Raw genomic sequence first — 13,972 nt, 5'->3', positions numbered from 1 at the left:
TGATGTGAGGGTGTGCAAGACCTAGTAAGCTCCCTGTTCATCAAGAGTAAAGTTGTTTTAATTCTTCATCCTTTAATTGAAATTTGGTCTTAGGCAGTGACAGTGTGTTTTTCATTGTCAGGGAGAAAATCATGAGAGAGACTGTGTTGTTCACCAGCCCAGCCTCCAACTCAAGAGCTTCACAGACATTTGGCGATGTTGTTGCTATTATTGTTGTTGTTGTTTTGTTTCAGTTTTTTTTTTTCGTTTGTTTTGTTTTTGTGTTTTTGTTTTTGTTTTGAGACGGGATCTCACTATGTAGCTCTGGCTGTCTTGGAACTCACTCTGTAGAACTCACAGAGATCCACCTGCCCCTGCCTCCTGAGTGCTGGGATTAAAGGCGTGCTCCACTACACCCAGCTAATTTTTTTTTTCCTTTTAAAATGCTTGGCACACATCCAGTTCCAGAGAAAGGACCTGAATTGTGCAAAAAGTCACCTACGCTTTCTATAGCAAGACTTAAAACGGTGACATTTTATTTCTTAAATAATTTGACGCATTTCATTTTACTCCTCAGAACTGGGTGTTTTCTCAAATCTGATTGTATGCAGTGGCAGCTTCAGGCTCATGCAGCCAGATCTGTGGGTTCTTCTTCAGGAAGGCTGATTCCTCCTCCCAGTGACTCTTGTAGAATTTTACCTTGTCATGCTGCCTTAAGAGGTCCTGGGTTTTCTTTCTGATTTTTTTTTAAATTTATTTATTTATTTTGCTAGCAGAGTGAACTTTAACTTGCAATACAAACATCATGCGTATAAACAAATACAGTGAAGTTTGTACTGAAATAAAGAAGTCTTTTCCATCAACTTCCTAAATTTTGCATCAATTTAAGTACATTTTTATATTTTAAAAAATGTTGTGGTTGACATTTTCTACAAACATATTCTTGTGCGATGCCCTCAGCCAGACACTTTAGTGTCTCTTTTATTTTGTCCCTTTTAATAATTAATAATTAGTCATCTTTTTACATGCTTGTATAGAAACAGACTTTTAAAATATTTAAAAAATAATTTTGTAAGTTAACATACAAAGTGATGGGCTTCATTAGAGTACTGTCATACGTGTTTGTCATTATTGCTTTAATTGAGACACACGCGCACACACACTTGACTGTCCTCTCCTTGTCTCCTTGCCTTCTCTTGCTGGTTCCCTTCCAGCCTCCAAATAGTCCTGCATTCTGCTTTCATTTTATAAGAATTCTGTTAGCATCCCTTCCCTTTTTCCTCTCCCTGAAGGTGTCCTTTTCTCTCTTACACACTCACACATATGCTGTCTTACTCTCTCATACATACACACTGTCTCTCTCTCTCTCACACACACATACTATCTCTCTCTCCCACACACATACTATCTCTCTCTCACACACACACATTGTCTCTCTCACACACTTATACTTTCTGTCTCAAAGTTTTTCTCACAAACATATTCTCTCTCTCTCTCTCACCTCTTTATATAAGAGAAAACATGACATTTGTCCTTGAGTGAGCATAATAAAATTGAGGCTCATATTATTTTATTTTATTTTATCTTATTTTATTTTGAGTTTTAAAATGTTTATTGAGAAAGAGAACTCTCATCAAGGTGAATTCTCTTAATTGATCATTAAAGTATTTATGTTTTTCAACTCTGCACAAAAAGGTAAAATAAGATAATATAGCTGTTAGTTTCCTTTTGCCAGGATTCCCTGATAACACAGCTTAGTGTAGGCATTTTTGCAATGCTAGAATAAATGTTTTCAAAGGTCTCTTTTATGAAACCTTTCAAAAAGCAACAAATAACAGAAAAAAATAGGATATTAATGCAAGCCTGACAAGAAAAAAATAAAACTTCATCCTGAGGACTGCACTGTTGTCCCTCTTGGGGAAATGCTCTGCTCAGGGATCCTGCAGAATTGGTGCAGATGGGAGCCTGGCACGAGGTGCTTGTTTGTGGACCACTTCATTAGCTGCCTGGCAAACCTCTGCTTTCCATTCCTCTAACACAGCTCATACCCTATACATAGTAATAAGCAAAGGCTTTTCTTGGAAGGGAAGGTGTTTAATAAAATGTTGGAACGTGGGGCTGGAGAGATGGCTCAGCAGTTATGAGCATACTGACTGTTGTTCTTCCGGAGGACCTGGTTCAATTTCCAGCCCCCACACAGCGGCTCACAACCTGTAATAACTCTAGTTGAAGGGCTCTGGTGCCCTCTCCTGGGTTCAATTTCCAGCCCCCACACAGCGGCTCACAACCTGTAATAACTCTAGTTGAAGGGATCTGGTGCCCTCTTCTGGCCTCTTCACCCTGGCGCCCCCTTCTGGCCTGTGTATGTAGTACACAGACATACATTTATATAAACATTCATACACAAGATATAAAAGTAAAATAAAATAAAATAAACAAATTTAATGTTGGAACTCTACCATGGCGACAGGCAGGTGTGGCCATCTCTGTGGCTCTGCCTCGTGAAGAATGGAAGATTTAAATGGGATGTTTCAGATTTGAAACCGCCTGTGTGGACAGTTCAACTTACGGAGAATTCATACAAAGCACTAAGTTCATGTTTTCTCCCCCAGAGCATAGCACAAGTAGGCCCAGGTTCACCTCACTGCACTCAGACACTGGTCAGCACAGGGAAGGGTACAGCCATTTCCCCGAGCGCCCTGTCCTGAAGATGAGCAAGTACTGAAACGGTGAGGGGCTTGAAGGATTCATCCTACTGGATTATGATTTTTCTACCTTTTATTGCGCTGCGAGAGGAAGAACGTTCCGGAACAGAGGCGGAAGCGGAGCGACAGCTGCTCAGCGCTGCAGGGACTCCCCCCTCCAACACCTCCCCACCCCTGTCCCCACACCGAGGGGCGGGGCCGCAGCCTTCCTCACAGCGCACCAACCTCTTGAGTGTTGCTAAGGTGCAGCCTCACACCACGGGACAGTGGCTGAGCCGCAGTGTGTATGGTCTGCGTGGGTCACCGACCTAGGCACTTGCAACCTCGATGGCGGTGAGGAAGCTACCTCAGGCCCCTCTCATGTTCACTCCTTTCAGGGGACTGGTGCTTAAAGAGTCAAGGTCTGTTGGACAGAGATCCAACCCCGCTTGAAATAATAGGCGAGAGAAGGCCATTTCAGCACAGACGCCATCCCCCTTTCCTAGCCTACGCTTGTTTGTCTGTTCAAGGCTCCTGCTTCCATCTTGGAGGTGGCCCCAGGTGTCACCCAGAACTTTATTCTTTCCCAACAAGCACGGATCCGGCACACTTCCCAAAGATGCTGAAGTGACCACACCCTACAGTAACTCAGCCACGTTCAGATGGGTGGGATGTCTCGACACTTTCCACGTAGGTGTGAAGTCAGCCAGACACCTCTCAGAGTCTCGGTGGCTCGCAGAGCAGGAGTGTGAGCCTGACGTGTGCTTGGGGCCACCGTGGAAGCTGTCACGTGGCCAGAGACCTGCATGCGCCCTCAGTGTCATCCAGGGGCGCAGGATGCTTCTGCCACGGCCAGAGCTGCCTTCATGGAAGGAGACCGAAGTTCAGACATGGTCATGGTAACCTAGTAAGGGGCTTTGTGTGATCAGTCCTTCCTTAGATGCCCATTGCTTTGGATGGACAATTTGTAAATCTTTTTTTGCTAATTACAATTAAAAACAAATAAAAACAAAAACTCACCATAGTAAGAATCCAGCTTTGTCTTCTCCTGTAGTAACAGGTCTCTTTTTGTTTGTATCAGGGAGCGAGTGTGTGTGTGTGTGTGTGTCTGCCTGCCCGTCTGTATGTCTACGTGTGTGCGCGTGTGTTTTCACAAACCAGTAACCCGATCTCTTGTCACCACCCCCACTGCCGCCTCCTGGGTATGCCCAATGCTTTCAACACATGTGTCCTCTGGAGGACTGCTCTCCGAGAGCGTTTACATTCAGCTTGCAAACTGCAGTGAGCCAGCCACTGGGAAAGCTTCAGAGACTCGTCAGCAGTCTAGCTTATTCGTGTGTGTGTGTGTGTGTGTGTGTGTGTAGCACAGCGCACACGCATATGCCTCCCTCTTCCCCTCTCTCTCACCATTTCCAAGCTAGAATCACCGTGGAGAAGCCAGCCCTGAAATCTTGTCAAGATCTTATCTCAGGGTAATGACTAGCTAAAAAGCTTAAAAAAAAAATTTAAACAATAAAATACAATTTAAAAAAGAAGAGAAAAAGAAAGGAAGAAGAAAACAATGAAGGGCTGAAATATCGATTTTTCTTCGGAGGAATAAGCAGGGGTGTGCTGTGGAGAACACCCGGCTTCTTCCCGAGGCAAAGCTGAGCAGCCTGTGACAGCAGCCGGGGCTGGCTTGAAACAGCCGCTCTGCCTGGGGAGCTCCCTAAATGGACTTTGCTCTCTATGCTGTGACTCTTTGTCGTGGGTTTGGATGTGGGAACACGGAAGGTGATCTCCTGTCTCGTCTCAACTCACCTGATCTAAAGGAAAGATGAGTGAAGAACCAAAGGAGAAAAATGCCAAGCCCGCTCATCGGAAGAGGAAAGGGAAAAAGGTAAGAGACAGAATCAACATGTTCTTTCATTGTTCTCCGCTCCGGGAGAGGAAATCATTGGGAGGCTGCATTTTTGAAAGATTACCTTTAGACTGGAAAGAAGCTGCTAGAAGCAGAATGCTTTTGGGGTTTTGTTTGTTTGTTTTTTTTCGTGGTTTTTTTTTTCCCCTCCTCTGTTAATGGGTGTGTTCTGGGTTGAAGACAAACATCAAACTGGGGTCCATTGCTAAAACATTTAAGCTGTTAAGCGTCCTGATTTGGATTTGCCGAGCTGCTGTTCTTTCTCATAGCAATCATAGGAACATTAAGTAAACACATGTCCTAATTATGTGAGTGGGTGTGTTTCCCCTATCCCTTAAATTTTCCTGATGCTTGTTAATCAGTAGGGTACAATTACTAATGAATATTATTACTGTATGGATGTTAAGCTTTAGCGCTTATTTTAGGCAAACTCCAGGAAACCTGGAGTTAGACTTTAAAATCACAGCATGGAGGTGAACTCCATTTTAATTATTGATTCATTTTATGGCTGACAAACCTTAGGTCTGCATTCAGCCTTGCTGCCGGACAGCCAGGTGCATTATGGATCCATTCAGTTTATTAAAATTAATTCCGCTTTCCACACGAACTGAGGAAGTGTCAAAAAAAAAATCAGTGGATGACTGCAGCAAACCTGTAGATTCATTCTGGCTTTCACAATTGCGTGTGCCATCTTAAGATGTGCCCTGAACTTTTCAGTGCATTTTGAAATGGGGAGGAGGGGTAATTCTTGGCTCTGGGCTCTGCTTTTGACCCACCATGGTTTATCAGCTGTCTTGGATTTAGGGTGTGCCACCAAAGGAAAGGCTGGATACGGCTGTAACAAAGACAAACAGGTCTCTGAAACAGAACTGCTGCTCATAGATGGTTAAAGAGTATGGGTGCTACGTTTTTGAGCCTTCAATTCTTAGTTCAAATTCTTAGATTTTTTTATGCTTTAATTCCCAGAACTGGCATATCCGGTGATGTCTCTTTAAAATGATTGCTTGCCCCCAGTGTGATGGACGCCCAGCCAGTGGACGCCCAGGGAAGGGTACAGTAGAGGAGTTAAAAGATCACAACTGCTGCTTGACTGTATCAGGCATTTAGAAAATGTTCGTGGTCTACTTACTATTTCTGAAAAAGGTTCATTTGAGCGAGATACACTTTCAAGGAGCTGCCATCCGCAGGCTCAGCTGAGGCATGTTCAGGGCCATGCCAACATTCTTGGGCAGCGGTTCAACACCCTACAGAGTGAAGCTGCACAGACTGGTTTTCAGTCAGCCTTCACTCCTGGGACCTGGGCTCCACGGGGGGTTGATGGTATCAGGAAGGTGCTGGTGTGATTTCCCCAGGGAGCAGGACGCAGCTGCACAGCACAAATGATTTGCTTAATGCCTGGCCGAGTGGCGCTGTTCTCAAGGAAAACTGTCAGCTCTGCTCATGTTTATGAGCTATAGCCTTAAGTGTCTGACAGCCTCCACCATGATTCTGAATGTGGCGTGTCATAGAGAGTACGGACAGACACATGAACCCTGACAGTACAATCTAGATGAAAATGAGCTTGGCATGGCTGTAAATCATGTGGACGCTTTAGATGTTTTTCTTTCTTTCTTTCTTTCTTTCTTTCTTTCTTTCTTTCTTTCTTTCTTTCTTTCTTTCTTTCTTTTTCTTTCTTTACCTTAAAAAATGTGCGTTATCTCATTTATCTCAAATAACCTATTACATTATTCTGTGTGGAGGCCTTGAGCGCTTTCCCCTCCTCGTCACAGCGTCCCATCTGCTTCAAGGATGATTTTTACCTCCATCATTACCTTCCCCACTGCCTTCTAAACTCGGTGTTGCTGCTCAGCAAACTCCAAATTCCAGACCACCAGACTTGAGTCCTTCAAAAGACTGCGCCCACAGGCCGATGTTTTTCCTTCATCCCCTTCATTCCTGTTCTGTCTATAGAGGAGGCCTTACACAGCCCCTAGGCTAAACCTTTCTTCAGGCCTGTCTTTGTCCACCAAGAAAGCCTCCCAGCATTGAGCGGCTCGGTTATCCTACCCATCCTTGAAGGTCAAATGAAGATCTTCCCTTATTTGCTGCATCCCCCAGTTCACCTTGGTGTGCAGGTTCTCTGGAATGGCACACCCCCTCTTCTGCCACCACATTCATGTTAGAGCCAGAGTCCCAGTTCTCTTAGGCACAGTGACATGGATGGTCATCTTAGGATTCTCATCACTCTCTGGCTGGTATGCAAGTTGGCACTAATAAGGAAATGATCTCTGGCACCTTACTAATCTGAGTTCATCTCAAATTTGACATGTTAAAAGACCTACAAGCCAAATAGCTTTTCACTTAGGAAACCTTGTCTCCTCATACTTTCCAACTCAAAGATATTATACTTTATTATTGGTTTTAAAGTAAAGTAACATAAATATTTAAATCAGCAAACGTTTAAATTTTTTAATGAATGTGTATTTATTTTAAACTATATGGTTGAGAATGAAATGGAATATATAAATTCTTTTGTGTGTGTGTGTGTGTGTGATTGGCTTTTAATTCCTTGAGACGCTCCAGAGGCTTCTGAGTGGCCCAAGTGACCTGCACTGCAGTGGTAGTGGGTGTGGCCACTTGCAACATCCCAGATGAACATGCTGTTAACCCACCTCTTTGTGGCATTGACCAACCTCCCCAATCCCCTTCAGTACTTCTTACTCCAGTATGGATTACGTTGGCCTCAAATTTTATATTAAATCCTTCCATGTATAGAAAGTAAATGGCAAAATGGCTGTGAGGACTTTGTGTTGGTGTGGGCTGTGTTCAGCTCAGCCGGCCAGCTTAGGGCATTGGGTCTACACTGTCTCCTGAGGTGTATTTAATAGTGAGAAGGCAAGACCAGTGTGATGGAGCTAATCAATTATTTCCATTTTGCTTGGGGGACATAAAAGAGTCAATTTTTTATTTTCTAATAATGCCCATGTTCTGTTGACCTTGAAAGGGGTGTGTGTTCATAAACATATGTACTGTTCCCAGAGATTTTTATCTCTCCCGATTCTGGAAACAGAAGAAGAGTTTACTAATGTTCAGGAGCCCCGAGTGCTCATCTGCTCCTGCTCTTAACCGGATACAGTGTGTGGGGGAGAGAACAATCAAAGGGCATAGCAACCAGAGAGATGAGGAAAGTAAAATAAAGACATAATCAACAGGATCATATGGAATGGTTGCATGACAGCACGTAAATCATAGTGGGATTTCAGGCTTGCCTGGGGAGGGAGAGAATGCAGGCCAGTGCTCTCTCCACCTCCTAGTAAGCAGCAGGCTGCTCAGATGAAGCAAGCCACCAAAAGGAGAATGCAAAGAATGACATTTCATGACTGTGTTTCCTTGCTCAGGGTGATGTGACAAAATAGCATACCCTCCATGGCATTATCTTTTCTCCCAGTTCTCTCAGCTGGAAGTCTGAGGGCCGGGGGTTGGGGGGCATCCAGGCAAGCTCAGGCAGGATCTTTCTGACCTGCAGATTACTGGGGACACTCACTCACCCTGCTCCTTACAGCACAGGGTAAGTGCTATGCTCCCTGGCTAGCATCCTGTGCTCCTCCAATGAGTCCTGGGATATCCCCTCATGACCATGAGAGCTGCATTTCCACTTAGAGTATAGTCACATTGCGTACTAGAAGTTTGATGTCTAAATCTGGGTAGTAGATGGGACAAAATTCAGTCCACAACAGCCTCCACACGGAAGTCTATGATCAGGCTTCCACCCTTAGGTGCATGTCACAGGACACAATGATGACTTTGATTCTGTGTGTGTGTGTGTTTCAGTGTGTATGCATGCATGCACCACTGTGCGCACCTGGAAGCCAGAGTACAACCTTTGGGACTTCGTTCTCTCCTGCAACTGTGTAGCATCTAGGACTAATGACTCAGGACTGATGACAAGTGCCTTTACTTGCTGAACCATCTTGCTGGGGCCCCACCTTTGTTTTGTGGAGAGCAGTCCCTTCACTAGGTTGGGCCTTGCCAGTTAAGCTATTGGCCTATGAGACTCAGAATTCCACTTGTTTTCACTTCCTCAGCGTGAGGGTGACAAGAGCAAGCAACCATGCCCCGCTGTTTTTTGTTGTTTTGTTCTTCTTTGTTTGTTGTTGATTTTTCCTAAGTTATTTTTGTTTTTAATGTAGATTCTAGGTATAAACCTTAGGCTATAGTGTAAAAGCATTCAGGTCATTATTTTGATTAGAAACACCAACCAGGTCTGTGCTGTCTAATCTTATGTCATCTTGACACACAAACCAGAGTCATCTGAAAGGAGGAAATTACAATTGAGAAAATGCCTCCATAAGATCTGGCCGTAAACCAGACAGTGGTGCATGCTTTTTTTCCCGGAGCACCGAGGGTTAGGGAACGGTGCAAAGAGGCAGGCAGATCTCTGTGAGTTCGAGGCCAGAGTGGTTTACAGAGGAGTTCTAGGACAGCCAATGCTACGCAGAGAAACCCTGTCTCCAACAAAACAAAACAAAACAAAACAAAACAAAAAGACCTAGCTGTAAGGCATTTTCTTAATTAGCAATTGATGAGGGAGGGTCCAGCCCATTTCGTGAGGTGACATCCCTGGGCTGGTGGTCCTGTGTTCTACAAGAAAGCAGGCTGAGCAAGCCAGTAAGCAGCACTCCTCCATGGCCTCTGCATTAGCTTCTGCCTCCAGGTTTCTGCCCTTCGTGAGTGCCTGTCCTGACTTCCTTCGATGATGATGATGATGGTGTACAGTGATATGGAAGTGTAAGGCAAATAACGCCCTTCCTCTCCAACGTCGTTTTTGGTCATAGTGTCTCATTGTAGCAATACACACCGTAGCTAAGACAAGGTCTCTCCTTTTGTTCATGGCTTTGTCTCTGGATAATCCATGTTTCACCGGAACTGGGCCGTGATGTCTGTTGTCAGGGATGACTTAGGAATCAATTCAGTGATTTTTCCCCCCTTTGGTAGTGTCAGATTGGAGAAAAATAGGTACGTATTTACAATTCTATGAGCTAATGAGTCCCATTCCAACGAGTGCGTTTATTTTTATATGGAACTTCAGAAAAGAGGTTTTACATGCTTTCAGTTCAGTTACCTTTCCATCCTAAGAGCACCATATAATTTGTTGTATTTAAGCTAGTTTTTGTTTTTTGTTTTTTTTTTTTTTGTTTGTTTTGTTTTGTTTTTTCTCCCTCTATCCCTTCCCTCACTCTTTAGTTCCCTGATGCAGTGGGCTGGCTACCTTATCCGTGAAAGGGGTATTTCTTTCTTCTCAGATGAGGCCCAAAAATGTGCTCAAACCTCTGTGTTTTTCAGAGCGAGAGTAAAGGGTGCCCAAGTCTGATGGTCCTCCGCTGTCCTTACGGCTCTAGCTTTGTGGAGTTTCTCCTCCAGGTCTGTAGTGCTATTCACTAAGGTGAGGGGAGGCCCGTGTGCGCCGAGCTTGTGGCCGTCGCACTGAAATCCCTGTGTTTGGATATTGCCTCATTTATTTTCTGCTCCTCTCCAGGCAAGTCACCTCTGAAAGGCTTTTGTTGGTGAGATTGGCGATCTGAGAAGCAGCTCACTGAGTGCCACCACGTGCTCAGGGCTTTGTTACCCAGGAGGGACCAGAGATACACGCACCGGAAGAGGTGTTCACGGCCCTTCCGCTTACGCACGTTCCCGACATTCCTTACGCATTTCTTTCCTATTGTAGGGCAGTTTTAATGTTTTTTTTTTCCCCCGCTTCCCATTACCCTTCTTCATTCGTCTTACTTGACAAACGCCATGGATTTCACAGTTAATGAGCACGCTAGATGATTCTGTGTCCTAAAACCCAGGGCCGTGAAGCAGGTGTTCTGGCTCCCTTCCCTTCAGTCTTTATAACGGCGTCCTCTTGAATGTAACAGCGGAGTTCATTTATTTATTATTTTTCAATTTTATTGCCATCCCGTGTGGGGATGGGTTGGAGTGTACACAGTGGGGAATGGGCACATGTGCCATGATTGCCATAATTGCTATGGCACATGTGCCCATGTGGAGGTCAGAGGGCACTTTGTGGCCTACTTCTGCCTTTACGTAGATGCCCAGCGTTGAACTCAGATTTCCAGCCGTATGCAGCAAGCGCTTTCTCATGCTGAGCTATCTTTCTGGGCCTGCTCATCTGAGTACATAGGTTTCTATGTTGTCTGTCTATATAACCCTGTATTCACAACTTTCTCTCTCTCTCTCTCTCTCTCTCTCTCTCTCTCTCTTCTCTTTTTCTTTTCTGGTACACAAGGGCACAGAGGATTAAGATAGCTTCACATATCACTTATTGATTTAAAATTTTTACAAATTATTAAGCCCTCAGCACAGGCACTATCTTTCTCAATATCAAAGTTAAAAAGAGATTTATTATTATTAAAAAGAAAGGAGAAGAAACTTTGTTATACTTTGATATACATTGTTTCAGGTGGAGAAGCTTCTGGGCAGAGACTGTGTCTGGCCTATAATGTAGGGCAAGGCCATGGTGCAGTGCAGGCCCAAAGGCTCTTCATACCTGGAAAAGCCAGAAGGCAGAATGGAATTTCTTTTCCTTGCACTTGGTGGCAAATTCTGACCTGATCTGAACTCATTGGGTAGCAAAGCCTGATCTGACCTTATGTGAAGCTATTTATAGTCCATGTTTATCCTACATAGTGTGAATATTTGGGTGTTTTCCCGTGGAAATATCTTGCTTATGCTGCTCTAAGACATGTCTGCAGACATCCACACTATCTGCATGTAACCTCTAAAGATCTCAAAAGTCCAGTACTCAGGAGCCCGTGAGTGCTTTAGTGAGTGGATGGCGCAATTCTGAACTTGGGACAGGTGACAAGCTAGTGAGGCTGCAGGTTAGCTTTGAGTGAGAGGGAAGGGGCTGTTTCCTTGGTCCAAAGCTGTGCCCTGTGGTACCAGAAACCACGTCAGAGGTCCATGAAGCAAAAATATTTCCCAGGAATGTTCTAAAAGACCTTTGCTTCCTTGTTAATAAATCTGAACATTTAGACGGGTCAGTTCTGAAGCTATTATTATAAAGTTTGGCCTTTTCAAGATAATAAGAAAAATGATCCTAAATACTGTTCAAAGGTTTTTTTTTTTTAATTTAAAAATACTGTTGTTGTTGTTGTTGTGTGTGTGCATTATTTGCGGGCTCATGTATCGCACAGCACACACATTGGGAGATCAGAGGGCAACCTTTGAGAGTTGGCTTTCTCCTCAAGCCTCTGTTGAAGCAGGTCTCTCTTGTTTCTGCCAGTTTGTGCACTCCAGGCTAGCTTGCCCATGACCTTTTGGGCAATTCTCCTGTCTCTGCCTCCAATCTTCACACAGGTCTGCTGAGTTATAGTACATGCCTCCACATTGACTCTTCATGTGAGTTCTGGGGACCAAACTTGGGCCATCAGGCTTTAACAGCGGTCTTTGTACTTACTGAGCCATCTTTGCCAGCCTAGGTTTTGAGATTTCTCATATTTTTGTTATTCCTTGTCATTTCATGAGGTCATCATAAGTAACTTGATACATATTTCCTGAAAGAAAAGACACAGACTTGAGAGGAAGTCACTGTTTGATGGAAACATTGAACATTCTTGCCAAGAAAATAATGTTCGTCAAGTGCAGGTTAATTAATTTTCTGTAATTAATACACATAATGGCATTTTCTGTTTTATGTCTTAGATGAGGTTTCCTGTTTTTCACACAACTTAATTTTTTAAAGTTTTTATTCTGTGCTTCTTTGTATGAGACATCAATAAAGAGGTGATATTCCGTGGCTATGTTAACGACGTAAAATCTAGATGTTTTGTTCAATTCCTTGCTTCTCTATTAAGTTGCCAGTGCAGCCATTGAAACCCAGTGGGTCCTCCCATTTGGGGGAAATAGCGTAGACAATGCGCATTGCCATAAGTTGCATCTGTGATGTCCTCCTGGCTGATCCCAATGGACAGGGTCACTTTCATAGTATCACAAAGGAAAGCAAAACTGTAAGTCACCAGTGATGCTTAGCACAAGAGGAGACTCTAATGTGACGTTCAGAATGTTATGTGAACAGGTTGCTGGGTACACACTGCTGGTGCAGATGGCCTCCGTGCTTTAGTTTCAGCTCACTTGTCTTAATTCACACGCCCGAAAGCTGTTCGTCCGCTGTTTCCACTGTGCATGTCTTAAATGAGGTCTCACAGTGAGGAGCATTTCGGTAGACCTAGTGTATTGTTTGTTCTGCCTTTGTGCTAACCACTCTCACCAATTATTCTTAGAGTAAATTACTATGCTAGGTATAAGGAACCCCTGGGGGAAAAGACAGGAAACGAACATACAAATTAGCCAACCAGTGATAAGCCAATTTACAAAAATGAGGGCCTGGGGAGGTGAAGTGTGTGGGGCACAATCAAGAGGACCTGAGTTCAACGCCCAGAACCCACTTAACAACCTGGATGTGGTTTCATATGCCTGTAATTCCATCACAGGGCGGGAGGGGGTGACAGCTGGGTCCCGGGTTTTGCTGGCCAGCCTTTCTGGCTGATGAGAGACCCTTTTTACAAAGAGTGTGTCTGTGTGGATAACACCTGAGGAGTAACATCCAAGGTTGCCCTCTGGCCTACGCATACACAGTTGGTCACATGCATGCACACACACATACAATACTTGCACACACATGAATACATGTATACCTACACACATGAGTGTGTGGACATACGACAGCAGCAACTTCTACAAAGGGAACAAGATTGGTGTTCGTGGAAGGGACAACTCACCAAGCTTGTGTAGCTAAGGGAGACCTAACCGAGAAGGTGGCCCCTGAGTGGTGGATGCGCTCCACCACATGGAGGAGTTGGTCACTTGTCAACAGATGAAATGTCAAGAGGAAGGGGTTGCTTGAAAAAGGGTGTGGGGTGTTTGGCATTGAGGAAGGATAGCACATGACAGGGTCCTGTTGGTTCCAACCTTGAGGATTTCTGAGGTGAAAAATGAGTTTCTTCCTTTTGGGATTCTACCAGGACCATCAGGATTTCAAAAGTAGAGACTTGTGTTTTCAAGAGTGAGCCTGGCATACCTGACACCTGAGTGGGAGAACATCCCATGAGCTTTTGATGAATGGGAGCACGATGGGCCTTGATCCTGGGCCATCTACTTCCTTCTTGTCTGATTTCCCCCTCTTTATTTTCATGATGCTAATTTCTTTATTCTTTATGCACAATGACTTCAGCTCTAGATAATTGGCCTTGGCATTTTACAAATCTGAAAACTCCCTGGGCTCTTATCCTTTCCCCTTGGCTAATAGTTTCCCCATTCTCCAGGCCCCTCCATTTTAATATAGAAAGGACAGCAAAAACATGGAAATGGACCCATGATTGTCTGAATATTTGTGGGAAAGATTTTGTATGTTGTGATAGATAGGTAA

General features: G+C 44.2%; 1 protein-coding gene across 2 annotated transcripts in view; it reads left to right on the top strand.

Moving 5' to 3' along the window:
* The window catches only part of Ank3 (ankyrin 3), a 571,679-nt gene that overhangs the window by 118,173 nt on the left and 439,534 nt on the right, over window positions 1-13,972 (top strand). The window contains exon 1 of one of the 2 annotated variants that reach the window (XM_060369391.1): window positions 3,713-4,542. The exons of the other annotated variant lie outside the window; for it this stretch is intronic. Within the exon in view, the coding sequence (XP_060225374.1) occupies window positions 4,480-4,542 (63 nt within the window). The 5' untranslated portion in view covers window positions 3,713-4,479. Of the gene's footprint in view, window positions 1-3,712; window positions 4,543-13,972 lie in introns of those variants that run through there. 2 annotated transcript variants of the gene reach the window in all.

Source organism: Meriones unguiculatus, chromosome 16 (genome assembly GCF_030254825.1).
Source record: "Meriones unguiculatus strain TT.TT164.6M chromosome 16, Bangor_MerUng_6.1, whole genome shotgun sequence".
In the NCBI taxonomy this organism is placed as follows: Eukaryota; Metazoa; Chordata; class Mammalia; order Rodentia; family Muridae; genus Meriones; species Meriones unguiculatus.
This window is presented reverse-complemented; position numbering and strand designations above follow the sequence as displayed.